This window comes from Triturus cristatus, chromosome 12 (genome assembly GCF_964204655.1).
Source record: "Triturus cristatus chromosome 12, aTriCri1.1, whole genome shotgun sequence".
Taxonomy (NCBI): Eukaryota; Metazoa; Chordata; class Amphibia; order Caudata; family Salamandridae; genus Triturus; species Triturus cristatus.
In genome coordinates this window covers 208,107,446-208,132,379 of record NC_140595.1, presented here as the reverse complement: position 1 = coordinate 208,132,379, position 24,934 = coordinate 208,107,446, and the positions used below count along the sequence as shown (strand labels likewise).

Here is a 24,934-nt window from a genome sequence, read left to right as displayed (position 1 = left end):
AGGCAAGGCAAATGCGGGCACTCAGCGGCTTCTCAACTGCAACGGCCCACCATGGCGATAGCATTCGTTTCCGTAGGCAAGGCAAATGCGGGCACTCAGCGGCGCAGCTTCTCAACTGCACCGGCCCACAATGGCGATAGCGATAGTTTCCGTAGACAGGCAAAAGTGGCGTTCCCCACAGTAGATCCAGAGGCCTTGCATTTCTCGACAGAGGCCTCACCTGTGAGTAGGATTTCTCTCAATAGGAATCCGGGCTGCTGAGTAATTAAGTTTAATGTCCCTGAGACTTCGGCAGGCGGCAAGCTCTATTGAGGCCCTTGGGTAGTTGCTTCAGTGGATGGATGAAAGTTTCAAAGTCCTTTCCCTCTCATTTACATGGTCAGAGGTTCGTCTTACTCCACGAAGGGGTTTCAGCTCAGATCTTTATACCCCAAAAGTCTTTGTTCTTGAGAAAGTCACAAATCACACGACCCGTCCAGAACCAGTTTGGTGTCGACTTGGGTCACTTTATTTACGAGGCTGCATCCTCCCTTTCAGGGAGAGGGGCCCACCATCAGACACCCAGCGGGAGGTGAAGCCATCATTCACCTTGCCAGGCACAGCCCTGCTCAGATCAAAGGGGTCACCCCTCCCCATACTTCAATGGCAGATTGCTCCATTTGACCCAGGTCGGCCCCGGCCTGCCCTGGCCCTCTGAACCAGACAACCAATACACATACCAGTGAAACACACAGAAAGACTTAGACAAAAAGATACCTACTTTTAAAAAGCGGCAGTTGCACACGCAGAACGTAAAGACAATCACTACTACCAGATGCACGTTAATATTTGGAGCGGCTGATTTGGTTGCGAGGCCAGTCTGCCACATGGAGACACTCTTGGTTTATGGGGGCCTGGCCACTTTATTGGATTTGCCATTTGATGGATCAAGGGTGTTTGGTGCCAAGGCAGATTCAGCCTTGGAGAGATTCAAGGGCAGTAAGGGCGAGATCGTTGGGCCTTCAGTCGCAACCTAAAGATTATAGGCAGTATAAGAGGTTCTGGGGATTTGACCAGAACTTTTCCTTTCAAGGCAGAGGCCAGTACCAGCAATAGCAGTGCTGCACACCTCCAATCCTCATCTATAGGGGTCAGGGAGAGGCAAACAGCAAGGGGATGACCATCAGCCATCTTCCTCCCTGGCTAATCTCACATGAAAGTACCACTAGTTTCACCATCTTGGAGCATGCTTGTTGAGTGCCTATTTTGTACCTCAATGAAGGTCAGTATCTACAGATCTTTGGTCTTGTTTATTGTGGAGAATGGGTATGCACTACTCTTCCAGGAGTATCGCACTCCCTTTCTTCCCCACATGGCTTTTATTCAGATGAACACCTTCTGCTCCTCCAACTCTACTACAGAAAGGTGCAGTAGAGTTGGTTCCAGAGCAGGAACAGGGCCAGGGATGCTAATCCCGGTACTTCCTGATTCCCAAAAAAGACTGTCGTTTGTGGCCACTCCTTGACCTCAGGATTTTGGACTGCTTCATCAGGCAGGAATAGTTCAAGATGCTGACCTTTGCACAGGTGCATCTTGCGCTAGAGAAGGAAGACTGGATGGACATTAACGTGTGTATGTGTGTGTGTGTCCGTCTGTGCGTCCGTCCGTCCGTCCGTCCGCCCCCTGTGTGAGTGTGCCCTAGCGTGCTTTCACATCGATACTGTCTGGTTCACCTCGAAGGCTGGAACAACATGGGTGGAAATGAACGTCAGCACGCCGACGAGGGCTTCTTATGGTTTCGATGATGTCACATGGAGCCGCATACGGAGCCGTGGCATTATGACGACTTTAAATTTGTCAAAGTGGAGAACTGGAAATAAATGTTTCTGTGGAATGCTGGCGCATTGGGCATTTCAAAAGGTGAAGAATCGACAGGTAGATACTATATCCACCAGAAAAGGTTACCGAAGGTAAGTAACTTGTTCTTCAGGAGGAAAATATGGTAAAGTTGGGGAGCTTCATGTAAAATTGATCAAGATTTCATGCAGTTCAGGCACTCATGATATCCAGTATATGGCTTCCTCAGCTAGGGAGCTCACATTGTGCAACGTTGAGGCCTTTTTCTGTCTAAGCTGCCTGATGTCACGGCCATAGTTTATATTGCATCGGTCTTAGGTTTAATTTTATGCATATTTCTCAAATGCATTTGTTTAAAAATTATATGCATTTTTTTTTTAAATGATATGCATTCTGAGTGTTCAGTTCTTGTGCTTTTCTGCACACCAACTTAGCCTGCCAGTGAGGATTGGTGCTGAAGACTAGGAGGGACAAATAGACAAGGTCCTTTCTTTTTTATTTCCACCAGATGTTAAGCACAACTTTGGATGATAATGTAAGGTGCAGAAACCGCTAAGAAAGCTTACACAGGTTTTGGTTTTTCTTGCCTCTCTGTAATCACTCATTCTGCAGACTTAGTTTATGTCACCCAACTCACAGTCTTATGTTAATTGGCTTATAACAATTGAGCGTAAAGGTATCCATTATTTGCTGTATTACACCAGAAAATTCTGAGACTATGTCTTCCATATTATCACATATCTTTACAGATTCTTCCCCTATTGTCCCTTCACCATCTATAAAAACTAGCCGTCATTCAGGCATTATATCCAGTCAAGAAAGTAAAAAAAGTTCCACTCAACAAAGGAGTCTGACTGCAGCAAGAATACTCAGGAGACTTGAAAAGAGTCCAAGTCCAGCGCAGAGCAGTGGATGGACAGATGATGAACTGGAAGACCAGATGCAAAATGTTGTACGATCATTTAATCAAGGTAAAGAAGTCATTTTCAGTTGTTTGTCGTCACATTTGCTTTCCATTTGATTGCTTTGTTACTTGGAGTCTCTGAGTAAAACCTCACATTCTAAGCAAGCATTTTGCAGCTCTGACTAGGAATAATTGCCTTGGTTTGAATCCTAAGGTAACTAAAAGAGCACCTCCAATTCTTAACATTATTATTTCCTCATGTGCTTTTCACCAGTGCAAGAAGCTAAGTGCCCCTCATACATACCATCATGCTCTGCAGGCTGATGTGGAGGAAAAAACGTTTCATTTGTTCGAAAAGAGGTCTTTTCTCAAAACCTATTTTAACTGTGTCTTAAGAATGGCAAGTGGTATTGTCAGTGAACTTGTATTTTTGATGAATACTTCTAACTGCAGATTCCTCACCTTTAGAATATTCCCTAGGCGCCTGACTGGATCAGAAAGGTTGCATAGCAGTGCTCCCAGACGCCATTTGGTGACATTGTTCGGCTCCACATTGGCTTGGTTCGTCCCTGGACGAGACAGAGCTTAGCCTCATATAAGTGCCACCCTTTCCCACTGAATTCAGTTCCTTTATTTCTGTCCCTTTGTATGTGGATCTGGAGCTCCACTCCCTTTCGTTGGTTGATAAATGAATTTTCTTTCCAATGTGCAAGAGAACGATGCATCCACCGAGGACTACAGGGTTCAAACTATGCCATGACAGTAGGAAACAGATGTTGGTGCCAGACCCACACAACGTCTGCTTTTAGTTTTTGGGCTTGGAGCACAACACTAAGGGCCAGACGTACGACCGTTTTTGCATGCGCATGCAAAAACATCATGGGCCATGTTCAAAGCCTATATAGGTTTTGCAACTCGCTATTTGGAAGGGCGTTCCCTTCCAAATAGTGAGTCTCAAAACCATGTACTAATGTTTTGCGGTCGCAAAACACTCGCAATTATCACCTACTTCAAGTAGGTGGTAGTGCATTCGCAAATGAGAAGGGGTCACCAGGTGACCCCGTCCCCTTTGCGAATGCATGCGAAAATATTTCTGTCTTAAAAAATGAAACGAAAACGTTTCATTTTATTTTTTTTCAAAAGCATCCCGTTTTCCTTTAAGGAATACGGGCTGCATTTGAAGAAAAAAAGCTGCTTTATTTAAAAACAGTCCCAGACATGGGGGTCTGCTGAGCCCAGCAGGCTGCCATACCTGGGAGGGCATGTCATTCCCAATGGGCTCGCATATTGCGAGAGGCTCATTAATATTAATGAGCCTTGCAATTTGCGACCCCATTGGTAATCGCAAACAGTGTTAAACACACTGTTGTAAATTTTATTTTGCACCTCACAATTTACAACTGCGAGGTTCGAAATAAAATGGTCGTACATCTGGCACTTAGTCATGGGGGGAATGCGCCCTCATGTACCGGATGGCAATCGAGGACCATGCTGGGGATCTGGATGTCACAGACCACCGAAAGAAGTCAAGGGTGTTGAATAAGTGCCTCTCCAAGTCGAGGGTCCCCTTGCACTGAGCCCACAACAGTTTCTCGTCTCAGTTGAAGTAATTTGATAAGCCCAAGTCTAAGAAAAAAAGGTAAGAAGTTGCAGCAGGACTCTGCCCCATCCCACCACTCACTGTCTAAAGAGAAGTCCGGAGGATGTCAAGGTTCCAAGCACTCTAACTCGCGATCGCGATTTCCTGATGTACCGGAAACGCTGCAACAGGTAGAGGCCTTTAAGTTGGCCATGTTATATATTCTGGACACTTTACAAGCTCCTCTGGCATGCCTTTGGGACCCAGGGGCCTCAAGTCATCTTACCGCCAGCAAATCCATCCTCCACGCTGTCTGTGCCCCTCAAACCCACCTCTCGTTCCGCATTAATCATGGTGTCCATTCCATTCCACTTCTAAGATAGACAGCAGTCCTTTTTTACTGGCGCCAATCCTGGTGTCATCGGAGGTCATTCCTCTGTTGATTCTGGTGTATGACCTTGAGCCCAATCTGCTTCAAACCTGCCTGAGGTCGCATCTTTGTTCCATTCCAGCGCACCCGTACCCAGTCTGCTCCGATTTTGCCAAAACATTTTCTCTTCTACGAGGCCTTCCTCGAAATTTCATCACCTTTTTGATTTGAACTCTAGTCAACCTGATGATGGCAGAGGTGACTATGGGGATGACTTGCCCCCACACTACGATGATGATGACATCTACATGGACTTACAGGAAACCAGTGGGCTGGATACCTTCTCGAACATGGAGATGGTGTCTCTACTTGGACCCCGTAAGAAGAAAGCACATCTATTTTAGTGGTGACTAGGCGTGCAGCTGGGGTCTTGGATCTAAAGCTACCTTCATTGGAAGTCCAGACAAATGCCATTATGGAGGTTTTGCACCCGGCCAGCTTCATCTGAGCCCTTATTTCCATTTAATGAAGCCCTAACTCAGTGTTATGGGTACTTGGACAAATCCCTGCTCGTACCCACATTAAACAGGTACGTGGCCAGGCTTCATTGACTGGCGCAGGGCCACCTGCACTTTGTTGCACAGCACCCTACTCTTGAGAGTTTGATGGTCCAAACAACCACCAGTAAAGTTAACCTTTAATGCATTCCCTACAACCCCGCTGGACAGAGTAGAAAAGGATTGAGGCACTTGGAAAGCAACTTTTTTCCTCTGCCAGTTGGACTTTGAGATCAAGGTAGTTTGGCTATTGCGCTGCTATATGTACATCCTTTGGGACATGACTCTCAAGATTTTTCCGGCTGTCTCTGATAAATTCCGGGCTTCTTTAGATCAAACCATTCAGGACGGTTAAGATGCAGCAAAGTATGTTGTTTAGGCTGGCCTAGATAAAACTGACTGCTTGGAGAATGCAGTAGGCACTAGTGTGATGCTCTGCCATCAAGCATAGTTGCGATCCACTGGATTTTCTGGCGACTTACAGGCTTCTCTAATAAATATGCCTTTTGATGGGTCCCTCTTCTTTGGCAAAAAGGCTGATGCCTTCTCAAGCACTTAAAAAAACAAAAAGGCCCATAGCGCATTCCATGAAAATTTCTACTGTTGTGCAGTTTCCTCTGCAGTGCCCCTCCTTTCAAGGCTACTTTAGGGGGCTGGCATATGGCATCTCCAGGCCCTCCCACCACTGCAACAGACACCCAAGTCCTTTTGGTGCAGAGGATGGGGATCAGGCAGACATCGGGCCAGTCACCAGGGACACTATTCCGCTCACTGCTGCATCATCAGCCTCCAAGCCACTTTAGTTTGCCCATAGCAGCACGCATCCACCACCGGGTGTATGTGTGCTGTTATGGGCAAACTAAAGTGGCTTGGAGACTGATGATGCAGGGCTGAGCGTAACGGGGTGGCAGGACCAGATATTTTCATTCAGGGTGGTAGGCCATTACTTACAACATATTGGTCCTCCAGATCGTCCCGCAGGACTGTGCCCTACCATTCCTTTCCCACCCTGCTTGGCTCCCTTCTGCATCAGAGCTTCTCTTAGAGGAGCACCTATCCAACCTGTTGGAGCTCTGTTGACCAAAGTGGCCATTTAGAGAGTATCGATCTCATAAGTGTGGGTAGATTACTACTCCTGTTATTTTCCTGCTTGTATGAAGTATGGAGACCTTTATCCAAATTGGGATCTATGCCATATGAATGCCTTACTCGTGAAGGACAAATTAAAAATCGCCACCTCGGCCTAAGTACTGTCTGCGCTTGATCCGGCAGCTGGATGATCGCATTTAACATGCCGAATGGGTACTTTCATGTAACTTTCCTGCAGTTTCACAGACATTAACTGCGGTTCAAGGCCAGCCAGCAGCGTTTTCAGTTTATCGCACTCCCCTTCGGCCTTACCAGCGCCCTGCTGGTATTCATTAAAGGGATGGTGGTATTGCTGCCCATCATCAGAGGTTTGAGCTACCGTTTTTTCCCTATCTCAGTGTCTAGCTGTTGGACGCAGGCTCTCCAGAGTCAGCCGTGGACCACCTCCAGACAACAATGCACCTCCAGACTTTGTTGGGGTTCAGCTAAAGTAACAGCTGACTCCTTTCCAGTGGCTTCCTATTGTAGAAGGCGTTCACGATAAGGTGTACTTTGGGGCCTTCAAAGAATAGCAGGGCCCGCTGTCTACACTAGATTGATTTCACTTGGCCCAGACTTGGGTCACGTTTATAAAGAAGGACCAAGGGCTGAATCAGACTCGAGAAGATAGAGGAAACAAATAGGATAAAAGGAAACGTATTTTATTTCAATAACGATATTCAAAAAGATGATCAATACATGAAGGGCACAAGAGGACAGAAGCCAACGCACGTTTCGGTGTTAGTTACACCTTCATCAGGGCAATGACTATGTAAGGCGTGTGGGACAACACGGAAGCCTTTCAATAAAAGATGCTATTATGGATCAGCTCTTCTGTGAGATATTGAGGCGACAATGAGTATGTATCAAGGGAGGCACATCAATTCCAGAGTTGGGTCCAATCGATGGTAATCTGGGGGGACAGTCAATGGGCGGCCACTAGGCGAAGGGGGTTAGGAACGTCAGGGGTGGGTAACTCTGGACATGGCCGGTAAGAGTATTCCGGGGTATCGAGATAATACACAGAACAATTTTCACAACAAGGTACGCCGTCACGCGGTGTGGTAAGTTTAGGAAACCCCGCAGATAGATCCTCGCAATAGCAGCTAAAAAGATGAGGGTAAAGTAAATCTCTAAATCGCCCGTAGGGTGTAGGGTCGTTAGAGAACGCGACGCTCAAGCGAAGGAGTGGCAACAGTGATGGGCCCCGATAGCTCATGGCTTCTGTCCTCTTGTGCCCATTAGAAGAATCTATCTACTCACATGAATTGGAAATGCACAAGCCTGTCTGAAGTGTTATTACTTTTTAGATCTCTACATTGTTGATGTGACTTTTAACTTTATTGACTAATTTGTATAATATTTGTACATGTGTTTGTTCTGTCCTATACATGAACACTTTGTTTGAATGAGTGATTGTATGTCTGTCTTTATGTGTGGGACCTCCATGTATGTTTAAATCAGATTGTATGCTATATTGTTTATCCTTCATGTCTTGATCATCTTTTTGAATATCGTTATTGAAATAAAATACGTTTCCTTTTATCCTATTTGTTTCCTCTATCTTCTCGAGTCTGCTTCAGCCCTTGGTCCTTCTTTATAAACGTGACCCAAGTCTGGGCCCAGTGAAATCAATCTAGTGTAGACAGCGGGCCCTGCTATTCTTTGTTGGCTCTCGTTGTTCCCTTTTCCCCTGTCTAACCATCCAACCCTTAGGGACCCCCCCTTCTTTTGAATTTTGAGAAGTACTTTGGGGCCTTACCTCCGTCGCCATGAGAACAGGCCAATCAGGGTATGATCCTGACTTTTCTGCTTTAGTCCTCGATCTTGGGGAAAGAAGCTTTGTGCCTCTTGGCCTCGAGCATCCTGTTTATCCACTTCGCCATTTGTCATATGCAGGCTCTGCGGTGGGATGTTAAGTCTTATTGGGCCCAGCAACAAGGAAAGCTGTTGCATGGCATCCAGGTTTCAGAGGCATCTTCTTCAGATCTGCAGTGGCAACTGCTAGACTGCAACTTGACCAGCAGCAGACTTTTCTCCTTCCCCCACCCAGAGTTTGAGGGTGGTGACAGAAACACAGTCCCCTCAAATCTGTTGGAGCTCAGGCCATTGACTTAGCATTGAAATCCTTCCTTCCATCTATCAAGGTATAGCTGTTACAGGTTTTCGTGGACACCACCGCCGCCAAGGGTATTGCAACACGCAGGGCCAGGTGGGGTCCTGGGCTATGTGCGAAGAAGCTCTGCGCCTTTGCATTTGGTTAGAGTGTCAGGGCATCTCCTAAATCATGAACAACCTAGCAGGATATTTGAATGTCAAGGTGGACAACGCCTGGTGTATCACCAATGGCAGTTGCATCCCAATGTGGAATTGGACATCTCTTTATGGTAGGGAGGACCCATAGCTGGATCTTTTCACCATTGAATGTGCAGTGTCAAGACCGTTGCACATTGAAGTACCCAAGAATCCTCTCTGTAAGAGAAGCATTCGGGCTATAATAGAGCACAGGATTTCTATACACCGTTTTGCCACTGCCTCGCCTACACAAATTTCTGAAGAAGATCAGGAAGGACCGGTCCCTAGTCGTCTTAATGGCTCCAGATTGAGTCAGAGTATTGAGGTACCTAGAGCTTCTGGGCATTAACATTTGTCCTGCAATCAGGCTACTGTTGCCACCGGACATTCTGTCACAGCTGCAGGACAGAGTTCTGCTCCTGAACCTGCATATTCTTTACCTCCATGTGTGGAGATTGAACTGCAGCAGTTGAGTGCGTCTTATAGGCCACTATAGCATGTGGATGTCACCCTCATGTGCAGGTATTCTTGAACAAATCCCATCTGTGCTGTATGTGGGACAATTTTGTGGCCTAGTGTGTAGTCCGCAACACATACCCTTTACAAGCCAAACAGTCAGATGTATTACTGTTTGTTTTGTCTTGTCCTTGGTCCAGCAAGATCTTGCACTGCACTCTCTTCAATGTTATTTCTCAGTCCTTTCATTTTTTTTTGTTTGCTAGCCCAATCCTCCTTTTTAAATCACCTACTGGTGGTGCTTTTATGTAAGGTTTGGCACATATGTTCCCTACCACACCGTTTCTGATGCCACAGCAGTATCTCAATTTGCTTTTGATTTCCTTACGTGGTCCCACTTGGAACCCATGCCCTGCGGCTCCCTACATCTTCTCACATTCAAAACAGTCTTTCTCGTTGCGATCAATGTAGATCATCTCATGAACGAGCGACAGGCTCTATCTGTGTGGCTGCTTTATGTCACCCTGTTTCCAGATAAGCTGGTGGTGTTGAGGACCAAGAAGGCCTTCTTGTCAAAAGTTGTGACTCCGTTTCACATTGGGGAATCCATCACCCTCCCAACATTCTTTGCTTTGTCATTCCCCTCAAAAGAAGAGGGGAGACTCCAGTGACTGGATTCCAAGAGAGCTCTGAGCTTTTATCGTAACCGCACAAAGATCATCGGGTAGACGGTCAGCTCTTTATAGGATGCTCTGAAGAAAGGCAAGGCGGGGCAGAAACATTGTCACAATGGATGGTGCTCTGCTTTATACTGCCAATGCATTTACCAAGAAACAGCCTGCAGAAGCGCTGCATGTTCATTTCACCAGGGCCAAGACTGCTACCACTGCTTTGACACACTGTGTCTGTTCTCAACATCTCCCAGTCTGCAACGTAGATGTCAGTGCACATGTTGACATAGCACTACTGCCTTGTCGGCCAGGTCTGGCAGGAAGAGCATTTTGTACGTTTGGTCCTCCAGGACTGTTTGGCCTGAGCCGCCTCCACAGTCCCTCCATCTTCAGGAGGTACTGCTTTGGTATGTATCTAAATGTGAGGAATCTGTGGTGATAGATATTGCAGCAGGGGAGCAAGTTACTTAACTTCGGTAATGTTCCTTCTGAAGGATAGTCTAACTGAGGATTCCTCACTACCCTCCCACTTTGCTGTTCGGTGGAGTTGGTCTCCTTTTGTCATCTGAAAAGTTTCCAAATTAGAGATCTGCTCACTAGTACCTCTGATTATTTGTTGGTGCTCTGCGTCTGAGGGTGGGGAAAGAGTCAAGCAAGTAACTGACATTGGTGCACAGGCTTGGTTGCTTCTATGCGGCTCTGCTACATCTCTTGCAGAATAAAACAAGGAAAACACTGGGTTGCAGACAGCACCTAGCGGCATAGGGGAGCAGTGATATGAAAACTTCCATATCCAGTCTGGAGTCTGGGAAATATTCTAAAGGTTAGGAATCCACATGTAGATAAAGTATCCACCAAAAAGAGCATTACAGAAAGTATTTAACTTTTTCTTCTTGTCCCATAAGAAGTCCTCCTTCAGTTCACATGCTAACTGGAATAATCTCCAATATCAAAAGTATCTCCAGCATTTTGTTTCCTTAACCCATGTTGGTAGAGCCATGTTCGAAATAAAGAAAACCACTCAATGTCTAGAAATGTAGAAGGCCATTGCTGCATAGAGTGGGCGATTTGGTCCTGCACACTTATCCCACTTATTCTTTCTTTTCTTGACTATGATAAAATATTGAAGAATCTCATCAGGGCATGGTCTCAGAAGCTTTTTTTTTTTTTTTTTTTTGTTACTGATTATGTATCAAAATCTCGAGGTGACTCATCAACTGCCAAGACTGTGCACTGTTGGCTTGGGTGACTGATCACATAGAAAGAGGGTGTACCACATTTCTTCTGTTTGTATTTTCCACCTTTTTGTCAAATACCCTTTTGTTGCAGAAGGATGCACATTGTAAAGCTTCTGTTCCCTTTGTTGTTTTGTACACTGAGGAGGATTATCACGTGGGATACGGGTAAAAGATGCAGTGATTGTACAAACCATTCTTTGTTTTCTCTATGTGTGCTCAATACTGTACCCAGCTTTACAAGAAGGATGGCATGGATCGAAATGTTACGAAAAGTCACTTGTAAATTTAAGGCTTCCAGGAACTCTGAGCTAAGTCACTCTACAGGCTTAGTTTGTCCCAGAACCCATTTTTTATGCTGGATATGCCTTATTCAGAATATTGCAAAAATCGTTGTTTTGTTCATAATGGACAAAGAAATGTTTACTGACAATAACTTATGTATTATTGTCTTTTTGTTCAGGTTCTCTGATCTCTTCACCTAATTTCCCTTTAATGGCTAAGCCAGCGATCAGGCAACTAGTCAGTCATCGGGTTTTAGCAGGCAAACATGATAAAGTTAGGAGGGTTCTGATAAAGTTTATGAAGATTTCAAACAGTTCAGGTACCGAGGATATGCAGTACATGGCTTCATCGACTATGGATTCAAAACATGGTGGTTCCACCACATACAATTGCTGTCCTCTGCTGTCTAAGCTGCTTGATATCACATCCACAGTGTATACAGTATCACTCTTGGGTTTAGAGATTCTGCTTGTTTGTTGAATGTCTCTTTGTAGCAGTATCATATGTATTCAGGTCATTGTATACATTTGTTGTTCTCCACACCAACTTATATTGTCAGCTTAGGAGGACAATTGAATATTCAGAAGGACATTGAGACAAAATGTTTTCATTTCAATGTCCACCAGATGGTTTCAAAAGTTAAGGATGATATGGAAAATATTAGGGAAAGTTAAACAAAGGTAGAGGTCTTCCTTGATGCTATGAGATTACTCGCTTTGCAGGTGTATTTTTTGTCTCAGAATCCACAGCTAATAATGGTTGCCTTATGAAAAATTGTGTAACAGTGAAATTAATATTAGGTGTATAATGTATGCAAAAAAAGTGTAAGACCATTTCTTCTGTATGATCACATTTGTGTGCAGGTTCTCGAGTCTCTTCCCCTGCTGTCCATGCATTGTCTAGAAAAACAAGTCGTGAATCGGACACCATGTCCTCTCGACGAAGTGAAAAAAGTGCCACCAAAGAAAGGACTCTGACTGCAGCTAGCACACACAAAGTCAGAGAGAGTTCACATCCAATGCACAGCAGTGGTTCGACACATGATGAAGAGGAAGACCACATGAAGAGAGTTGAAAAATCATTAAGTAGAGGTAAAACTGTCATTTTTTTTAAGCTTGTTCCTAATTTCGCTTTTGTTTTGATTGTTTTGTCACTTGACTTCTCTGAGTAATTTATATTTCTGGCAACCCTTTGCAGCTATTACCAGGATCAATTGTCCGGGTTTAGATCTCCCATCACTAACCTTGTCATCTTTAATGGGCTTTTTACAATTGCAAAAAAGTAATTCTGTCATAAAAAACATGATGCTATGAGATTACTCACTCTGCAGGCGTATTTCTTTGTCTCAGAATCCACAGTTAATGTTGGTTGCCTTATAAAAAATTGTGCAACAGTGAAATTAATATTAGGTGTATAATGTATGCAAAAAAAGTGTAAGACCATTTCTTCTGTATGATCACATTTGTGTGCAGGTTCTCGAGTCTCTTCCCCTGCTGTCCATGCATTGTCTAGAAAAACAAGTCGTGAATCGGACACCATGTCCTCTCAACGAAGTGAAAAAAGTGCCACCAAAGAAAGGACTCTGACTGCAGCTAGCACACACAAAGTGAGAGAGAGTTCACATCCAATGCACAGCAGTGGTTCGACAGATGATGAAGAGGAAGACCACATGAAGAGAGTTGAAAAATCATTAAGTAGAGGTAAAACTGTCATTTTTTTTAAGCTTGTTCCTAATTTCGCTTTTGTTTTGATTGTTTTGTCACTAGACTTCTCTGAGTAATTTATATTTCTGGCAACCCTTTGCAGCTATTACCAGGATCAATTGTCCGGGTTTAGATCTCCCAGCACTAACCTTGTCATCTTTAATGGGCTTTTTACAATTGCAAAAAAGTAATTGTGCCATAAAAAACATTTTGCTATAAGATAACTCGTTTTGCAGGGGTATTGTTTGTCGCAGAATCAACAGTTAATATTGGTTTCCTTGTGAAAAATTGTGTTTAAAGGTGAGATTGATTATTGGGTGTATAATGTATGCAAAAAAGACCTAATACCATCTCTTCTATATCATCACATTTGTGTGCAGGTTCTCTAGTCTCTTCACCTGCTGTCCATGCAGTGTCTAGAAAAACAAGTCATCAATCGGACACCATGCCCTCTCGATGATGTGAAACAAGCATTTGCAGTGCAATAGGTCTCGCATTTACTCGAGTCTGAGTTATTGACATTGCAAATAACAATGCCTTATATTTTTGTTTTCGTATTTAAAACATAAATAAAAGGCATTGTCATTTACAATGCCAATAGGTTAAACTTGCGTAAATGGGAGACCTATTGCATTGCAAATGCTTTTTTGGAACTCATTCCTTCCTTCTTCTTTGAAGATGACCCCCCTTTTCCAATATTGCAACCGTCTTCATGCATAGATGACTGGGGCACTTAGAATTCCCTCGACCTCTTCCTTCTGTGATGCTAGCGGGAGCGCCAAGAAGTCTTATTTGGTGCTATGGCACACTCCAAGAGCCAACATATATGAAGGTCCGAGAAGTGATGGTGGCCCTATGCTCAGAATGACGAGGACTTGTTTGTTCTAAATTCTAGTCTGGTGTTTTATTCTCTGCTCTTTGTCCTTATCTTTGATTATTTTCTCGCTTTGATAGAGCCATCGTGCCACCTCGCAGTCAGGGGGGAATATTGGGGGTTTTGGTGGCATAACATGGAAGTCACATTTTATTGCCACCACATGAGCTTTAAGAATTTATATCTGTACATTTTTCATAACGATTTCAGAATTTCACTCGGACAGAAAACATAAATTGCACTGGTCCAGGAAAGGAAATCGCACAGGTGCAAAAACCGAGGGAACAATCTCCTGCACTGTTCTATTGCTTGCATAATAGAAGATGGTACAAAAGGGCGTGCGGTGAAGTTCATACAAATGAAGGCAAACATGGAGCAAATTAAATGTACACTATTTTTTCCGTGAAAAGGTGTTGTGCGAACTTATTTTTCTCCACTTTCAAGAAAATGAATGATAAAACTGCGTTTGATACAAAATCTGTTTGGTGTGGTACATAATCAGACAAAAAACAAGCAAATCCCGGTCTGCAGACGCAAACATGAATGAAGGCATGCACGTGAGCCGCACGCTGGGGCGTCTGAGGCGTGACAGAAGCCACAGCGCCCCAGTGCCACCCCTGTAACCTCTGCAGTGCCAGCAGCCACACACTGCAGGTAAACAAGAGTAAACAAATAGAAAAAAATGTCGGGCCACTCTTTTTTTTCTATTTGTTTACTTTTGCTACAATCGCGGCACCCACGCTTTACCTTTAACATGGTTAAAGCAAAGCGCGGGTGCCACGATTGTAGCAAAAGTAAACAAATAGAAAAAAATCTATTTCTTTACTATTTCAACAATCACGTCACCCGCGCTTAAGCTCAACATGGCTCAAGGTAAAGCGTGTGTGCCACCAAAGTGGAAAAAAAAGTAAATAAATTTAAAAAAGCAGTAGACAATAAAAAAATTTAAAAAAGCAAGCGCTGTGCTATAGCCCGGCACCCGTGGTAACTTAAGTTATGTACATGGCGCCCGTGAAGCATGAGCGCCCTTGCCAAAGCAGAATGAACACAAAGGAGTGCTTACTCACTAATGAAGGAAACAGTGTAACGCCGCAAGTGAAAGATGCAGTCCTGATGGGTGGTCCCAAAAGGAGACAGGGCGGTAACAAGGAGGGACTAAGAAGCCTCATTAACAATCGGAAGCCATTGTTTACCATTGACGATGACAGGAGGCCAATGAAAAATAGGGGCGGGGATTCCACCCCACTTCTAAAAAATACCCTACTACAATATGCCACGTAGAGCAAGCAGCACATGTGCGCTGCAACGCTAGGCGAGACCTAAAAAGTGCCACCAAAGAAAGGTCTCTGACTGCAGCTAGCACACTCAAAGTGAAGGAGAGTTCACATCCAATGCACATTAGTGGTTCGACAGATGATGAAGAGGAAGACCACATGAAGAGTGTTGGAAAATCATTAAGTAGAGGTAAAACTGTCATTTTTAGGTCTCGTCTAGCGATGCTGCACATGCGCTGCTCGCCTTGGCGAGATCTATTGTTGTGGGTTTAGCTTCCAAAGGGGGACAGGAGATGTGCACGCGCCCAGACAGGCGATTTGCACATCTCGTGTACGGCTCGCGGCTTCACAGCAGATCTTAACAGGCAACGTACGCGCCCAGACAGACGATGTGCATGCCTATGGTGTGCGGGCACGGCGCGCTTACGTCAGCTGCTTCCTTCGCTCGCACGTATACAGCGGCGTTAACATTGCGCTCTGTCCAGTCTTTCAGCCACCCTCACACCCGTCCTTGTTGCTGCCTTGGCACGTCTTCTCTCTCATCCACTGAGAAGCACTTCAGTGTGCACAGAACATGACCATTTAACACTGATTGTTACATCAATCTGCACGTGTACTTCCACCTTGAAGACCGCCTTCAAATCACAACCACAGATGATGTCGCTATATGTCTCCCGAGGAACACCTCAGTATGCACAAAACACAGGAAATTACCCAGGTTGTTACCTCAGTCTGAAGGAGAATTCAGTTAACGGTCACTGGTGCCGTCGCAGAAGCCGTACTTTGACAAGCCCGAGCTGTGGAAGGTGAGTGGACCTGCATAGGACGAGGAGACAGCACTGACTCTGTGTATGAACGCTCACAAGTGCAAGTCACTCCTAGCCCACCGCTTGCACAATGATAGAATAAAACACAGCTGTGTTAAAATCAGCCCTAGCAGCAAAGCAAAGACCACCTGCCACTGGTATCTTAATCAAAACTTGGCAAGAACACAAGAGTGGGTTTGCACAGCAAACTAAGCACTGTGGATTTCAAAACAGCCTGCCTTATTCCCCTCTCGTGGGGTTTTACATGCAGAGTATGAATGCAGTTCTGGGCTGCTGTCACGTGTTTTGAGAAAACACTGTAATATTGTGGCATGCAGATGCCTCTCTTGTGGGTCTACAGTGATGTCATTTTGCTTCTCCTCGATCTGGGTCTCTAATATTTACCATAGCTGTCATGCAGCTTTCTACAACTGAAATTTCGGTTGAAAGTGAATAGGGGAGTGACGCGGAGGCACCTTCCATGCACTGTCAAGTCTTGTGACATTCTCACTCCATAGCAACCAGTCTGCTGACGTCCTGAGTGAGGAAATGAAAGCCAGAGCACACTAATCCATTTTAATGGGCAGTACGTCACAAAATTGGCTTTTTAATGTGAAAACAGCACATGTGGTTCGACAGCCCCTGGGGCGCATGCACAGAACGGGCACTCTCACTTCTGCAGGGTTTAGATGGCACTTCCCTCTTCAAACAAGTATTTGCAATGCAATAGGTCTCGCATTTGCTAGAGTTTAAGCTATTGACATTCTAAATGACAATGCCTTTTATTTATTTGTTTTGAAAACCAACACATAAATAAAAGGCATTGTCATTTACAATGCTAATAGCTCAAAGTCTCGCAAATGCGAGACCTATTGCATTGCAAATGCTTGTTTTGAAGCTTGTTACTAATTTTGCTTTTGTTTTGTCACTTGACTTCTCTGAGTAATTTACATTTCTGGCAACTATTTGCAGCTCTAACTAGGCCCAATTGTCCGGGTTTGAATCTCCCATCACTAACCTTGTCATCTTTAATGGGCTTTTTACAATTGCAAAAAAGTAAGTCTGCCATTAAAAAACATGATGCTATGAGATTACTCGCTTTGGAGGCGTATTTCTTTGTCTCAGAATCCACAGTTAATGTTGGTTGCCTTATGAAAAATTGTGTGTAACGGCGAGTGAATACTGTATGCAAAAAAGGTGTAAGACCATCTCTTCTATATTATCACATTTGTGTACAGGTTCTCGAGTCTCTTCCCCTGCTGTCCATGCAGTGTCCAGAAAAACAAGTCGTCACTCAGACACCATGTCCTCTCGACGAAGTGAAAAAAGTGCCTCCAAAGAAAGGACTCTGACTGCAGCTAGCACACACAAAGTGAAAGAGAGTTCACATCCAATGCACAGCAGTGGTTCGACAGATGAGGAAGAGGAAGATCACATGAAGAGTGTTGGAAAATCATTAAGTAGAGGTAAAACTGTCATTTTTTTAAGCTTGTTCCTAATTTCGCTTTTGTTTTGTCACTTGACTTCTCTTGAGTAATTTACATTTCTGGTAACCATTTGGCAGCTCTAACTAGGACCAATTGTCCGGGTTTGACTCTCCCATCACAAACCTTTTCTTTTATTGTGTTTTTTACAATTGCAAGAAAGTAAATCTGTCATAAAAAACATTCTGCTATATACGGGAAAGGAAATGAAGTGTTGTGCACTTGAGAGGCAGAACTATTATTGTAGAGTTTTTTTGTCAAACTCTGTTTTGCAAGGCTTTCAGAATGACAAATTATGTCATCAGCGAACATAGCTTGTTTGTCCCACATGGGATGCTCCTTCATCTGCTTGCTGGAATATTCTCCAGTCTCAGATGGAGGGCCATGGACCAGTTTTGTTTCCTTCAGTGTTTTTTCATGTTGCTTTTTTAGACTTTAGTGTTACATTTACTTTACTAAGGTTTTTTTATTTAAAAATTTAGTTGTCTGGAAATTTGCTCTGTATTATTGTGGTCAAATTCTTAAGATTAATGGTATGGTACAATGGTACAATAGTAGACTTATTTTAGTTTCTACATTGTTAAAGAAAGAGGTTCGTGAATCATGCCAACAACTGATGCACTGTATGTCATGGTGCTCAAACCTGTTTATTACCAAGAAACTAAAGCCCAGATTTCTTTCTGCAAAAGTAATGTAAATTTTTTCTCCCCATGCACTTCTCTTACAGTTGTTTAGCCATGAATGAACCATGCGTTCATGATTTCCTACTCCCTCAGATTTGTTATTATTACTGAAATGTAAAAAACTGTTCATGTGACTTCTAGAGAAAAACAGATCTTTGAGTATTTTATCACAAAATAATGAATAAAACCACAGGGTCCTCCGGAATCTCAAAACTCAGCACCATTGTCCCTGATACTCAATCTCAGCATTGCGGGATCACACAGGCTACAAAATCACACATCTTCTTGGCATTGGTTTTAACAGACATGGATACCCCACCCCAGAAAGTATTACTTTGTACACTGTTGATGGACTCTGTGGCACAGAGTTGTAACTGAACATCGTCCATCCGTGATGGTCCTTTTTAGTATCCGAACAACTTGTCAGACTAAAGAGACTGTTAATGCTGGTTACCTTACCTTGATGCTGGATCACTGTATCCCTACCGGATCATGTTCCAACCGTGACTGCTATTATCCTATTGGGAATCAGTTTTCAGCCAACTATTATTTGAAATTTCTGTGGTCTTGTAAACCTCTCCGTTTTTGGGAGTGCACTCGATTAGATCTTCTCAGCCCCAAGCCATCAATGCGTATTGCACCCCCTTCTGAGGAACCGCAGTATAGCCCTGTTTCTCGTACTCTTCTCTGACTAGTTGGGCTCTTCCAGGTTAAGAGTGTTATGAGTCAGACAACCCTGCCAGACAACTCTTATCTGCAGGGGGATGTATACCCACATGATTCTCAATCCGGCCTGGTAAACAAAGACACACACCTGTTAGTATTTTAAAGCAGAAGATTATTTCTAAAGTATTATCAGCACGTATGTGTCAGTCATGGTAATCATTATGGTTATCTCATCAGTCCTTACATAAAAAAATGTATACCAGAAAAACCCCATGCATTTTACATCACACATCCCATCTTCTAAAAGATTAGTCTAATCCATACCTAACACACATATATAGATGTGTGTGTGTGTGTATATATATATATATATATTACCTACTGGCGGTCGCCAGTAGGTAGTTATAGTTAGGACCCCTTTTCCATAGGAAAACCTCAACATTCTATTTTGAATAACTTTGGCGCCGGTCGATGAATCCTCGCGAATTTCTCAAAATAGGTGGGGCGCTCCGCTCCGCTCCTACCCTGAAAGTCTCGGGGGGATTCGTCAAGCGGGGGCTGAGATAAAAGGGGGGTCCCAAAACGCGTTTTTCCCATGCATTTTTCCATAGGACCTTTAGAACGAGCTACAGCCCGAACGGCTGAACAGAATTACTAGAAATTTGGCAGAGAGGTAGTCCCTAGGTCAAGGAAGTGCCTTTTGTAGGTTTGGTGTAAATCTATTCAGTAGATTCTGAGAAAATAGCCTTTAAATCAATATATATATCTGAGCCCGCTTACGGTACGCTTACCGTACGCTTACCGTAAGCGTACGGTGGCGTGCGCGAGCGCGATTCTGATTGGCTCTTAGATCTTAGTAAACATTCGAATCGGCCGAAACCAGGAAGCGGCGGCCGCCATTTTGTCTCTCGCACTGAGTGTTGTTTATCAAACAAGATGGCCAAAAACATGTTACGGGGCTGTTTTGACAACTCCCTCCCACATAGTCATGTTGAGGGAGTCCCCAAACATCCCCCAAGAGCAAAAACGGTTTTATTTTTTTTTCGGCAATTTCGCCGAGTACGCTTACCGTACGCTTACCGTAAGCGTACGGTAAAAAAATAAAAAAAAAAAAAAACACTATCCACACTTACCCCACCCCCTGTGCTTTTGGTGGCCGTAGGCCACCAAATGTACAGGGCTTATTAATAGGTAAAAAAAACTAAATTTTGGCAACATGAAATTATAAAATCGAAATAAAAAAAACACTATCCACATTGACCCCACCCCCTGTGCTTTTGGTGGCCGAAGGCCACCAAATGTACAGGGCTTATTAAAGTTGATAAAAACCGTGCACGGAACGAACTGCGTTAAGTGGGCGCGCACGCCTCGAATGGCGTAAAGTAACTTAGCATTTAAAAAACCGTACAAATTCACTGAAAAAACCATAGGTTTCACACACGTTATAGTTAGGAATTAGCATTTAAAAAACCTTGCAAATTCACTGAAAAAACCATAGGTTTCACACATGTTATAGTTAGCGGAAATTTTACTGATAAAAAACCAGTGAAATTGCCCCGTTCTAGTTAGTGCTGGCAACTATAACTCACGCGACCGCAATCTTCTGCTGATGACATATGTGTCTTTATGAAAAAAAAATATTTGTAATATATGTATAGCTAAAAATGTATGGAAGAAGACATGGGCAAATAAGTGTCTAAATACAGTATTAGCATCAGCAGAGGATTGCGGTCGCGTGAGTTATAGTTGCCAGCACTAACTATAACGGGGCAATTTCACTGGTTTTTTATCAGTAAAATTTCCGCTAACTATAACATGTGTGAAACCTATGGTTTTTTCATATATATATATATACATATATACACAGACACACACATTAACATACATGTTGCCATCCTCATGGTTATTGTATAGGCTGAGCTATTGCTATTCTCCCTAACAATTTTGTATCATGTCATGTAACTTTCCCTGCATACTTCAACTCAGAAAGCTGTCGGGCCTGCAGTTAGATAATGGCACTCTGCATAATCCCTCTAGCAATCAGTCTTTGTGCCTGCCCCTCCCTAATTGGCGAGTCTGTTTATACCTTAACAAGCAATTGTAATCAATTCTGATTCATCCAGTTTTCCAAGCTTGTTACGTGCAAGGTCTACTTCTCTTGCAGTGCTATTCACTACAGGTAGACTTTAGACTACAGAGTGGGAGATTCCTTTCGGGCTGTGTTTGTCTTGTTTCTGTTAGCGTGAATAATGTAAGCTTGCTCTAAGCCTTACTCATACACACACTAAAGAGTTAGAGCCCTTCACGGTGGCGTACAGTTGGGCCTGGTTTGTGCTTATATATTTCCATGAAATCCCTACCATAGACAGTAGTGTACTGGCTGAGAAAGCTAAGTGGGAAAGTTTAATTCGTATGTGTATTTACCATCAAGATGCTGCAATGATGTTTGGTGGGTGGAGGTTTTGGGGTTTTCTGAGTTTGTCTGTGTCATAGTGCATTTTATTCATCACTTTTATTCTCCCCAGCTTCATCATTAACATGTACATGCATAAATGATGATGGTGGAGGTTTTGGGGTTTCATGAATTTGTCTGTGTCTTAGTGTGTTTTATTCATCACTTTTATTCTCCCCAGTTTCATCATTGACATGTACATGCATAAATGATGATGGTCCACCTACAGTTTGTAGGCTGCAAAAGAGGGCAGGTAAGAAGGTGACAACATCAGACCTCTTAGCCATAGAGAATACCTTGACCTTCCATTTCCCCTAAGTGACCTACTCGCTGCCAGTCGTTTTACAAATGCTTCTACTACTTTAATGAGACAGTGGTATTGTTTTGTGGGTCAGCTGTTCAGTGCGTAGCCAACTGCTGCTGATATTTCCTGTTCTGTTTGTACTCTCTCGGCCTCTGCTTATTTGCCAGGTTTAGGTCCCCTGGTCGCCCTGTCAGTTTGCATATACTCCTGGCCCCCAAACCAAATTGGGCTGAGGGTCTAGTTCTTTTGCCCACCATGGCAACTCAAAAGGTAGGAATGCTACCTCCCAAAATATTGGTAGGAATGCTACCCCAAACGATTGCTTGTGATTAGACTTATTGCAAGCATAATTCCATCACCTTTTGTGTGTTTGATTTAACAACTTAAGTGGCCAAGGGTAGGCCCTAACGTGGGACTCTTGCTCACTGTGCCACAGACACCTAACTACTCCCACCTGAATAGATCCAATGAGGCAGAAACCGGTCTTTGATTGCTTGAGTTCCAGTTCAGAGAGGACCTGGCTTTGCAGTTCTGGCAGAACGGTTACCAATGGAGGAGACCAAGACTGATGGCTGAAACCAATCTGAGGTGGAATGGTAAGCAAAATAATGATGGGTTGTAATGCGACCCCAATCAATTGACCGATTGCAAGACTTATTGTTAGACTGAATGCAAGCATCCTCCCATAACCTTGTGTGTATTTAATCGATGGTAGTGGCATATCAAAGAAGTATCTCAAAGGATAATGCCCATTTGAATATCTGAGTAACCTCTGTGGTAGTAGACGTCCGGCTTCTTCTGAGTCCTAAATAATGTATTGGGTGTGCTAAATGCACCCTTTAATCAGAGAGTCATCGCAGTGTCTTAGATGTGGTGAGACGGAGGCTAGTTTTCTACACCTATCATCGCTCTGTCCAAGGGTACAGTGCTTGTAGGTGGTGGTGTGGAGAGTAATAGCGGATATTATGAGCAATTCCCTAGCTCCACCTGCTTATGGCACTGCTGGGTTGTATATTGGACATCCCACTGTATATTAACGGCGCAGGTTGGCTGTGAGATGGGGACGGGGATGGGGACAGCACCTATGGAGATAGACTGGTTTCATGATGTGGCATATTGCAGTGAACAATTAACCGCGTACCCGGAACTCATGCTATACAAAAAAGGCCCAGGGATACATAGCACCCTGTACGGCACTACCTCTTGCAGTGTGCACCATCCACAGATGGTGACACTGGGTAGGATGGTGCAGATGTGGACTTTTTGGCACAGATTACTGATTTTTCATACAGGAGGGACTGCTGGCGCTTGCCGAAAAATCTGCAATCTCGGTGTTAAAGAATGTGTAACAGTTCAAGGTATTTAGATGCAGTCACTGTATTCTTTGAGTACTGACATGTTTGATATTCATTGAAAACTAAAAAACAAATGAAACTGCAGGTAGCAGGAAAGATCATTACTAAAGATAAGTAACTTTTTCATTTGGTTCTGATCTGTGCTAAAAACTATGAAAAGGAGTGCAGCACAAAGCAGTCACCAGTGTATGAGATTAGTTTAAACATTCAATCCACTACTTTGATCTGTTACATGCATTTATCTTGATTGTAATACTATATATGTGATGTTCCTATTTTCAACGCAATGTAGTCTGAAATGCCCTGGTCAACAGAATTTGTTTTGTCCAAATTCAGTGGGTGTCCTGACGTTTGCCTGAACTTTTGTGTAACTAGGTCATTGGCAGGATTGCCTATATATATATATAAATGAAACCATTATCTGCATATAACAACGGTTTCAAAACGACCCCTTACATTTTGATGGGATTAATCTCAAAACAACAAAAGAAATGTTTACAGTTCCATGTTTGTCGCATAAAATGAAGGAGACGGAGCAGATGTGCATGTTTCCCTTTCTGTTCGGAACCATTCAGAGTTTAGGCTGCTGTTGCTAATGTTTGCATGCAGTTAATACTTTAAAAACTGAGCTAATGCAACTAAACCACTACCAGAGTGACTTGACTACAAACTTTTCCAGAAGAATGCCCAGAAGATTCGGACATATGCTTTTTTCACATCTAATGGAACAGTTGACATTTGTTCCTGCCTTACCTCAGCCAGATCGCTTATGTGCCTAGAAGCCTGGTATGTGAGCCATGTTGCTCTGGCGTACCAAGTCCATCGAGCACATTGTCATCAGCTTTGCGTAAATCTTGGTATCCACATTGCAGAGAAGAAGGGGTTGGTAAGACTTTTTCTCTGAATGAGGCTTGTCTTTCTTTAGAAGTAGACATGACGAATTGTCCTGTCCTCGAATGGTAAGAGTGATTGGCCAGTTATTGACATCTCTTGCATAACCTGTAGAAACAGCGGTACCAGGACCTTTGAAAAAGTTGCATGCAAGTATGTCTGTGGGCCATGTGGTCCCAGATCTTTGCTTTTTGGGAGAGAGCTCATAGCCTCCTGATGTTAGTACGGGTAAACTGTGATTGAGTTCTACAAACTGCTATGATTCGAAGTAGACCGTCCTATCCACCTAGTATTTTGATAGCATTATTCCCCTCTGTTTCTGCATGCAAGTCAGTGTAAACTACCTGAAACATTTTAAGGTCTGAATCGGTTCATGAACGACAGGACCTTGCAAATTCTTGACTAATTTAATAATATTGCTGGTCATTCTTATTTTTCATCATTGAGGTTTGAGGTCTAAAGTATCTTCAATGTTTCTTAAATTCCACCTTTACAGGCCTATTAGCCTTAGCATTTTACGCATGTTTGGTAGTCAGTGCACTCCAAACTTGTGATTCCTTACCACATAATAATGAGTAGACTTAATGATGATCATAAGCACCCTGATAAACGAGATAAGTGTTGATTTTTGAATAGTAAAATCTGATCTCGTAATTCAAAATCATGTTGTTACATCACTTGCACGTTATGTCAGAAGAATGGTATGGCCTATCATACCTCGCACATAAAACATGAATTGAAAGAAAAATCTAAATAAGAACATGTTCCTGTTAATACAAAGGCTCAAAGGTGAGGTTGTACTAGAAAATAGAGCCCTGACACCATTGGAGGAATGAGGCAAAGACCAGACTCCGTGAACGAGTGTATTTTGAAGGAGCACTGGACAGACAGAAGGATTAGAGCAAGGGAAAACTTGATCATACACTGTTGGTGATGTGGTGGAGAAAAATCTTACATCCTAACATTGTGTTTGTTTCTTTGCTGTACACTTTGATTTTAATCTGCCTCTGTGTCTGCAGTTAAGCATGTGAAGCTGAGGCTTAAAAGGACAGTAGTAAAAGTCTCCAGCCACTACCAGGGGAACTTCCAACTCTGCCATATTATCGTAAAAAATGTGGTGCATGCT

General features: G+C 43.4%; 1 protein-coding gene across 7 annotated transcripts in view; it reads left to right on the top strand.

Moving 5' to 3' along the window:
• The window catches only part of CENPT (centromere protein T), a 1,095,738-nt gene that overhangs the window by 836,787 nt on the left and 234,017 nt on the right, over nucleotides 1-24,934 (top strand). For all 7 annotated transcript variants that reach the window (XM_085638668.1, XM_085638667.1, XM_085638665.1 and 4 more), the window contains 4 exons: nucleotides 2,586-2,807; nucleotides 12,180-12,407; nucleotides 12,789-13,016; nucleotides 17,212-17,439. In XM_085638668.1, the coding sequence (XP_085494794.1) occupies nucleotides 2,586-2,807; nucleotides 12,180-12,407; nucleotides 12,789-13,016; nucleotides 17,212-17,439 (906 nt within the window). The remainder of the gene's footprint in view (nucleotides 1-2,585; nucleotides 2,808-12,179; nucleotides 12,408-12,788; nucleotides 13,017-17,211; nucleotides 17,440-24,934) is intronic.